The sequence below is a fragment of the Rattus norvegicus genome, chromosome 14, assembly GCF_021556685.1.
Source record: "Rattus norvegicus strain SHRSP/BbbUtx chromosome 14, alternate assembly SHRSP_T2T, whole genome shotgun sequence".
In the NCBI taxonomy this organism is placed as follows: domain Eukaryota; kingdom Metazoa; phylum Chordata; class Mammalia; order Rodentia; family Muridae; genus Rattus; species Rattus norvegicus.
In genome coordinates this window covers 881224-890636 of record NC_141547.1, presented here as the reverse complement: position 1 = coordinate 890636, position 9413 = coordinate 881224, and the positions used below count along the sequence as shown (strand labels likewise).

Sequence of the window (9413 nt, the reverse complement as noted above, 5' to 3'; positions counted from 1 at the left end):
GATTCACCTGCCTCTGCCTCCTGAGTGCTGGGATTAACTTCCTTGTCTTTTAGTCAGCGAGATCACAGATCCTGGTTCCCCACATGGCCTCTGCTGAGAGCACAGAAAAAACCATCACCAACAAAAATGACAGGGTTTTTCACTGAACCTGAAACTCACTGATTCAGCTTCGCTGGCTGGCCAAGGAGTTGTCCTACCCTTCTGTAGCCAGAGTTACAGGTGTGCACCATCAATCCTGTCTCATATGGGTGCTGGGATCATGAACTCAGATGTTCATGCTTTACCTTCTGAGTCATCTCCCTAGCTCTCCCTAAATAGTATAATTTTTGAAAAGAGAAACAGGAATTATGGGAAAATGCCTCAAAGTAGGCATCAGTGTAATATCCCCTGACACACCAAGAGAGTTCCCCCTGTGCTTCCCCTAAGTGACTGCATAGGGACATACCCTCATCAGTGACAGTGTATTGTCTTGATTTAGATCATGAGTCCTGGCATCAGTGCCTCGAGTTTTATTATGCCATACTCCAGAGAGGCCCTAAAACATGTATTTCACCATCTTTTGTGAAGGCTCACCACCATCCCTTGAAGCCTACATGACTATGGCTATCCACGCCTGTACACTACCTGTACTACAACTGTGGTACCATTGTCCTTTCTTTGGCCTTGTAGTTGTGTGACTGGTGGGGCAGCCAAACCGAAGCCCTCTATACTCTGGGTTTTCTGGTCTCACCTGATAGCAAAGTAGGCATTTTTTCCTAAAGACTAAGTTTTTTAGGTGCAGCAAGACCTTCCCACATGACTCCTGTGTACTTGTCCACTGAAGGAGACCGGTGTTTATGATGGGGACCAGTTGCACCTGAGGGAGAAGCATATGAGCACTGACTGAAGGGAATTACAGTGTGCCAAATAAAGGAGCCATGTAAGTGTCTACTGACAGGGAACTACATGTGTTCACCGAAAGGGACTATGTGAGTGCCAACTAATAAGGAAGTACTTGTTTGCTAACCAAGAGGAACAATGAGAGTAAATCCTGACAGTAGGTGGCTGGGCCAGGCAGATGCTCTTGGGATTTCCTATAACCACTGCAGACTTGTCTTTTTCCTCAGCACGACCTCTGAGGCTTAGTCTTGTTGGTGCCTTTACCTCTAACTTGAGGATGTTATAACTTTGGCATTTGCAAAGCCAGTTCTTGGTGTACCTGTTGTTGGACACTCTGGATTGTTCATGTGCAGGTGCCACCTTCTGCTTCTCCAGATCTTATGCTGCCAGTGTCCCCAAGGCACATGTGTTTCCAGACTCACTGTCTAGCATGGTGGGGACAGGGTTTGCTGATGCCTTCAGATGAAGAGCTGTCCTGTAGCACATAACCAAAGAGAGCCAACTTGCAGTGGCTACTGGCCAAACTCTTTCCAGGTTCTTGCCTCAGTCCCCACAAGGAGGTTTTATTATAGCTCTAGTTGGTTCAGTGAAGGGTGTGGTGTAAGTGGTGATGCTGAAGCAAAGGACCCGACATGGAGGAAGAGTCCCATCAGGCCCTGGAGCCATACTTGGGCTCTCCAAGACTGTCATTTGGCATGTGGCCCAGCTGCTGCTCAGCTCTGCACAGCAGGTGACCATTTCCAGAGGAAACACGCACAGCATAGGCATGCGCTTTAGAAACTCCTATGGCTCAAACCTGTCTACAATTTTACACTAGTTGAATCTAGTAAAGAAGCTATGAGGTAAGCAATTAGTAGAGAGAAATGGACCTGTACTTTGTATCTTAAAAGATTTCTTTGTTCAGTGAAGTTTTCAACCATATTTTACCTGAGTATTGCTTTGTGACAGGTTGTTTGTTCGAGTGTAAGCTGGTACACCCTCGGCTGGTAGGTGGGTAATGCCTTGAAACTAATGGACACGAGAGCTGTGGGTTTTCTTCCTGTGGCTGCTGTGACTCCAGAGGAGTGTTTTAGGTTAACCGGTTAACACCTGTGAGAAGTCGTCACATTAAGGTTGAAGCTCAGTAAGTGGATAACTAAAGAAACAGAATCAGATTCCACTAGTACCAAACTCACCAAAGAAGCACTTTATGCAGCACAAGTTTCAGACTAGACCTGACCCAGACATACAGACTGAACAAGCCAGAAACTAGTCTGTGGCTGAACCCAAGGTTGCCTATAGGAAACACACAGGAAGCCTACAACCATCAAATAGTTCACAATAAAATAGCGTGCACATGTAACTGTGGGCAGATGAGAGCAACCACATTTGAGTACATGCAGGAGCATGTGTGAAGACATGCAGGAGTGTATGTACTGTACATCATGTGTGCACATCTAAATGTGTACTCTCTGGGGTGCTGGAAGCTACATTGTAAAATTTCCACCACTGTGAAATTAATCTCAAACTAAAACATAACCATAGGCACTTCTGACATGATGGCTTAGGGAGACTCAGGATAGCAGTGATAAATGGCTTGTGAGGGGTGTGTATGTGTGTGTGTGTGTGTGTGTGTGTGTGTGTGTGTGTCCAGAATATTCTCTGTTCAGTTCTCCAGTGGACATCCCTCTGTAGGGATATAGAGTCTCTTTTGGGCTTTGTAGACTGATTTACACTGATGGAGGAAGACCTGAAGTGGGGCTTGGTGGGGGTAATAATGGTGCCAGGGCAAGGTAGAATATCAAGTTGCTGGCCACACGTACTCCCAGGCTCTCCTTCTTCTGGTACTATCTCTGCCCAACAAAATGTTCCATACCGGTGAAGTCAGTGTGAAGGTTTGAATTTGCCACGTAAGAATTTTAGGAATTTCCTCTAAGTCTGAAAGGAAAATTTGTTCAAAACACCCCTTTGTATTTACAATTGCTTGGGTTTGAAAGAACTTTTGTCCTGTTCAGAGAGGCTATGGCCTTTTAAGTGTTTGTGAGGAACAGGTTTGACACTTCAGGCTGTCTAGCTGCACTGCGCTCCGTTTGGTGTTCAGACTAGGTCAGTTAACATGGTGCTGTCTTAGGAGGCTAGCTAGAGGCCCAGGGCTCCTCTGGGCCTGGTCAGGAGGAACATGACTGCTTGGAGAGCTAAGAGTGACTCAGGCTCAAGGGACTTCTTGTGGTGACAGGCCAGCAGAGGTGGCTGGAGCAGAGGGCTTTGGGTTATTTGGCTAGTCTCCTGTATGTTGGTTCACTTCCTGAGCCCGGGTCCCGGGTTTTCCTGTCTGTTTTTGGGCTTCTGGATTATTCTTTTAATAAAGTTCTCTGCTTGTGGGTGGGAAGATATATGGGCCCCCACACTGTTATTCTTCCTAGTCTGGTTTTATGATTTCTAGGTTCTCAATGATAGGCCTATAACCAGGAGCTGCCTGAGTGCTATGCTCAAGAAAGACACAAGTTTAGCTGAGGCTAAGCACTCTAGTATCCCCAGAAGCATGCCATTAGAAGTAACTGCTGTGTGCTACTGGGAAACAGTGCTCAGATGTATCACTCGTTTTTGAAAGCACATTATAAGGCAATAGCTAACTTTACAATCTTATCCACAAAAAAAAAATTACAGCTAAAAATGCGATCTCTGCCAGACGGCAGGCAATTTTGACTCTTAGAGATGGAAAGCCAAGAAAGGGGGAGGCTGAGATTGTACTCAGGATCTGGTCAGCTCCACAAGGGTACATGAGAAGGGACAGTGCTGGCACCACTGGAGAACGGGAATTCTGATATGGAGCTGGGAGGTTCATGTCCAGAGAGAATGTCTCTCCAAGCAGTGTCTAGGATGCCTTTGAGATATGTTTGGGCAAGAAATCAGGAAAGGGCAGAGGAAATAAAGGATCATGGAAGTTCAGAATTATTTACTACTCAGGGAAATGTGAAGGAGGCACATTTCGTGCTGTTTGTAAGGGACATACTTGGATGCTGGTTGTGGTCAAGGTGGGCAAATGCTGCATGCTTTCAAGAGCCTTCTGTGTAAACAGACAACTAGCATAGATGCAAAAGCGAACCACAGAGAACCAGTTAGGCCCAGAGAGGGAGAGAGAACAATGAAGACTAAAGAAGAGGTTAGAGGTCTTAGAGATTTTTAGGCGGTGGATCCGACTTCAAAACGAAGCGTGTGTACTGTGAGCAGGCTTAGATGGAAAAACAGTCCCTCAGATGAGCAAAAGGCAGGGCACTGCCTGCATGTTCATCTGGAGGTATGTCTACACAAGGCCTCCCATAGGAGGGCCTAGAGAAAACTGCTGGCATGGGAAGGGGACAAAGACGTGACCAGTCACCTACCCATTGGGCTTGGGCCCTAAGCTGACCCTTAGTGTAGGTGTGGACTGTTTTGTCGTAGGATTTTTTCTTCACTAAGTCTGGCCACAGCTCTCAATAAGACGGTCTCCCCTGCCACTAGAAAGGCCAGCAGCCTGCCATCATGTTGCTGCCTGCCAGCCTTCCCTCTGAGTCTTCCTTAGAACCATGAGCTCAGCTCACAGCTCTGCGGCCACCCTTGCCCTCCTGAGCCATTCTCAGCTGGGTGCATGTTCCCCTTGGGGTTCCTGCCACATTTAGGGGTTCCTGCCACATTTAGGGGTTCCTGCCACATTTAGGGGTTCCTGCCACATTTAGGGGTTCCTGCCACATTTAGGGGTTCCTGCCACATTTAGGGGTTCCTGCCACATTTAGGGGTTCCTGCCACATTTAGGGGTTCCTGCCACATTTAGGGATGCTCTCCATCACAGCCAGCCAGCCTAACCAGTGGCACTTCCTTGGACTGCCGCTCCTCCTCTACAGGCAGAACTTCTTTGTCCACCATTGTCTAACCTCCACTGAGTCCCTAGCTGGGTCATCCTATCCTGTCCTATGTTAAAAGGACATTGTGTGAACCCTGATCACTCTCTTGTTCCCTATATAACTATGAAGTATTTCTTCTGGGCCTGCTTGCTCTGTTCTCTCGTTCTCTCTCTCTCTCTCTCTCTCTCTCTCTCTCTCTCTCTCTCTCTCTCTCCTCCCCCTCTCTCTCCCTCCCTCCCTCTCGCCCCCTCCCTCTCGCCCTCTCCCTCCCCCCTCTTTCTGTGTGTGTATATATATCTGTGTATGTGATAAGATCTTACTCTGTAACCTAGACCTCCAGACTCCTGAGTGTTGGGATTAAGGCGTATGCTATTAATCTTGATTAAAACAGATTAAAAAGTTTACTTATTTTTATTTTGTGTATAAGTGTTTTACCTTTATGTCTGTCTGTACAGCACACATGTCATTCCATCATAGGCCAGAAGAAGAGGTAGGAGCTCTTGGTACTAGAGTTACAGACTGTTGCCATCCACCATGTTGGTGCTTGGATCCAAACCTGGGTCCTCTGCAAGAGCAGCAAGTGCTTTTAACTGAGGCTCCGTCTCTCCAGCCCCTGGGGCATATCTTAATAGGGTTATTGCTTGTGACTGGTGGGGATTCAGCTGTGCCTCCTGCACTCTTGGAAACATGTTTTCATATGTCTAATGCTACTCCATATGGTTATGGAAGACAGGCTATTAGGTGTGTATCTTGTAATAAAACCTAAATAAGGAGCCATGGTGGTTCACACAGCCTGGGCTACACAGTAAGATCCTGTCTCAAATAACAATCAATGAGGGGGGTGATGTGGAGAGTTAACTCCAGAAGGGGGAGGACGATGAAGAAAACAAGACAGTTACAGTGGGTAAGGGTAAAATATTCACTGAGTACCTACTGAGTGTGCTATGGTTAAGGAGATTAGATATGAGAAACGATGTCGTTATACGGCTGATCACCTATTAAATAAGAATCCGGTATAGAGTAATGTCTCTGTTCCACCCATGAATATTGAGTTATAGTCTGTAAAGCTCACTGTCCTGCTGTTGCACATAGAGCACTCCTAAGATACCCTAGCTTTTCAGAACACACAGTTGCTCCCAGTGTATCCATCCCCCTGGTGTCATTAATAAACTTGGTTCAGTTGGGTTTGTGGGGCACAAACACTGTTGAGGGACTGGGGGACCTCTGCATCTGACCTCATCATTTTCTCCTTTGTGAGATTCTTTAGTTGCCTGAGCCGTTCACAGTTCTACACTGAATAGACTACTTGTTTTTCTGTGAAATGAATCCAACAGGGACTCAGGGCAGCTCCAGCTTATGTGGGCCAGCGCCCTCTAGTGTTCACTCCACCCACCACTGGCCTTTGACTCTCACACACCTTGCCTCTGAATAACCCACACCTCTACGCTGCTATTGGGGGATGGATGTGGACTCCTAGTATTGGCTAGTGACACCCAGGACCCCATCCTGGAGTGCCACAACCTGTGTAAGTAGTAGGGTTTGGACAATGATCTACATGTTCACTTGGGTGAGATGGTAGACTGACTACACCTGCTGGATTCCTCAGCATGGCTTCAACATTGTTTCCCTGAGCAGCACTGCAGTCATGGGTGTGAAGCTCCATCTGCTGTGCCTTTTTGCAGTCAGTCAGCCCATGTTCACCTATCCCATGGGTTATGGTTAGGTTCAAGGTTCATGCTTAGGTATCATAAACACAGAAGGTCATTTACATTTCATTTTTTTTTCTTTTTTTTTTTCTTTTTTTTTTTTTTCGGAGCTGGGGACCGAACCCAGGGCCTTGTGCTTGCTAGGCAAGCGCTCTACCACTGAGCTAGATCCCCAACCTACATTTCATTTTTATCCAACATTTTAGTAATCAGGTATTTATTATGTGACAGAAAACATTTATAATATAAATATTGGTTTTATAACACTTCATACATTTCTGGGAGGTGTAGAGATGGCTCACTGATAGGAGTGATTACTGGCTGGGCATAGTGGCCCATGCTATAATCCTAGCACTAGGAAGGAAGAAGCAGGCGGATCTCTATGAGTTACAGGCCAGCTTTGTCTACATAGTGAGTTTCAGGATAGCTAGGGCTATAGGAGAGACCTCGCCTCAAAAAACCAAACAAACAAAAAACAAAAAACCCAACCAAACAACCAAACAAAAAAACCTAAAAGCCCCCTAATACCCTGCCTCGCAACTATACCAAATAACAAGAAAAAGAATGCCTTTTGCTCAATCATGAGGGCCAGAATTCAGATGCCTGCACCCATGTTAGATGGCTCATAAATGTGTGTAACTCCAGCTCCAAGGGATCCAATGCTCTCTTCTAGACTTGGCAGAGCTCCATTCCACACATGTACAGATATATACATATATACATACACATATATATACACATACAGATATATATATCTGTATGAAATAAATATAAATATTTTTAAAGGAGAAGAGTATGTGGTATGATCAAAATACATTGCATGAAGTTCACAAAGAATTTATAAAGGTATTTTACAATCAAATTCTGTGAATGGAAGCAACTTAGAACAGGCATGTTACTACAAGATTTCTGAACATGCATCACATACTTCTGGGATCAAGTACACTCCTGGAGGACAACTCCTGGGTCATATACACCTTTTAGGACAGTAGAGATGAGGCTTATTCCTGCTCAGTAACCCAAGCATCATTTCCTGAGGGAGGACTGGGAAGATGTAACACTGGCAGCAGCATCCACAAAGGTCACATACCACTGGGATGCACCTCAGCCTATCTGTAGAGTAGACAGTTAGTTCTCTCTGCTGTTAATGTCTTCTACAGAACCAGACAGGTTATCTGTCAAACTCTGGGCAAATAGAAAGTAAAGGAGCAGAGTGAGCACCACAGACCCCCTTCCTGGTTCCTGTGGTGTTGAATTATGAGAGATGCAAGGACTAGGATTGAGACATGTACCACTTACCTATGCCTCCCATAGGAAGGGTCCACTCTCCAACAGACCAATAGGTTCTCTGCCATTAGACCTCACCTGCAACTTAAGTTCAGGGCAGAACACAGCTATACAAGTCTTTATAACAAAACTATGCCATTGGAGACTCACAGCACCCTGAACTATTGGCTCTCTATGGGGGATGTTAGTGTACATACATTATGCTGTAGACACAAGCCTGGCAGACCTGAATCCCAGAGAGCTGCGTCTGGGCATCCCTGATAGTGAGCCCCAGGTGGCTGCTTACTTTGGCTCTACACACACATTTAGGAGAGGTCTACAGTATCAGGAAGAATACAACCAGCTATCCAGACAGCTGCTTTATCAGAAAGCTACTTTATTTAGTTACATCATCTCTCTAGAATGAACTGTACAGTGATATTTACCGATGAACACACACTTGCCAGGGGCTGGCTACAGAGCGTAGATTTGCAGGCGTGGAAGGCAAGAATGGGCTCATTTTCTCAGTGTTCATCCCCCTAGGGGACGCTGACCCTGTAGAAAGCATTAAGAGATGTAAAGAGATGTGACACGACACTGCTGAAGAAAACAAGAATGTAAATATCAAGCAAGAAAAATAAGTTGAAAAAAAAAGAGTTCATTGGCTTAAATATGTGTTTTTAAAAACTTCATGTCAGGTTAGTTTTTTCAGGGTACTGCTGACTAGTGTAGAAAGCTGTCATGAAGACAGGAGCCAGCACTGGCAGGAGTGTGAGGTTTCATGTTTGCCCTCACCACATGTGTCTACACAAACACTCATGTGTGCACTCTTCTGTCTTGGGATGAAGAAGCTGGCTGAGCACTTGCCTGCACTCTGTCTCTGCAGCAGGCCTGAGATACTGATGGGCTGCCGAGGTGGTCCTGTCCATGAACTGCTAATGCTGGGGGAAGGAGCTTGTGTTGCTCTGCTGGATAGCTGTGATGCTGGAAGTGGTGACAGTTCCTTGTAGGGCACCTGCAATGGTGGTACTCTAACAAATTAAACAAAAACAAAGTCACAAATGTCTTTATATCTCTGGTAACATGATTATGCATCGTTATATTACTACTGTGTGGCCTGCAGGTCATCTGTTGTGAAAAAACATGTTCTGAGGACTCAGGATGAATAAGGCCTGCTCTAGGCTGAGAAGTGGGTGAACAGGACCAGTCAGGAGGCTGCTTTTGTTCTGCCATCAAACTTAGGGCCTTGCTGTACAGATGCTGACCAAAGTCCTGCCCTATTATCACAGTATGCTTCAGCTTGTATCTAACTGTTTCTGGAAGTCACCTCACTCTACCTTCCCCAATCGCTTTCACTAATTCTAAGCAGTTCTAGCACTTTCTTACCATGGGGTACCATCTTGCTTTTTTAGGCTACCCCATATGGAATGCATTCTTAGCATTCTGAAGGTTCTGGAAACTTCCTTGGCAAGCTTGTCCACATAATGTTTTTGACTATGGTCTCAAGAAGAGTCTTGACTCATGTGTGCTGCCCAGACTTAGCTTACAGTGTTATTGTCAGCTGACTGGATTCTCTTTCTTTGATAATCCCTACTTTTTATAGATTTTATGTTTTTTGGGCATGCTAGAACCTTATAGTTCCTAAGGACACTGCTCATACTAAAGAAGCTAATTTCTGTAAGTTATGAACAGCTTGCCTGTA

The 9413-nt window shown here is 45.5% G+C and overlaps 1 protein-coding gene across 1 annotated transcript in view; it reads right to left on the bottom strand.

The window, feature by feature from the left end:
• Window positions 1–8088: 8088 nt before the first annotated feature.
• Window positions 8089–9413, bottom strand: part of Rnf212 (ring finger protein 212) — a 41643-nt gene continuing 40318 nt past the window's right edge. The window contains 2 exon segments of the mRNA NM_001446979.1: window positions 8089–8266; window positions 8579–8742. Of these exon segments, the coding sequence (NP_001433908.1) occupies window positions 8154–8266; window positions 8579–8742 (277 nt within the window). The 3' untranslated portion in view covers window positions 8089–8153.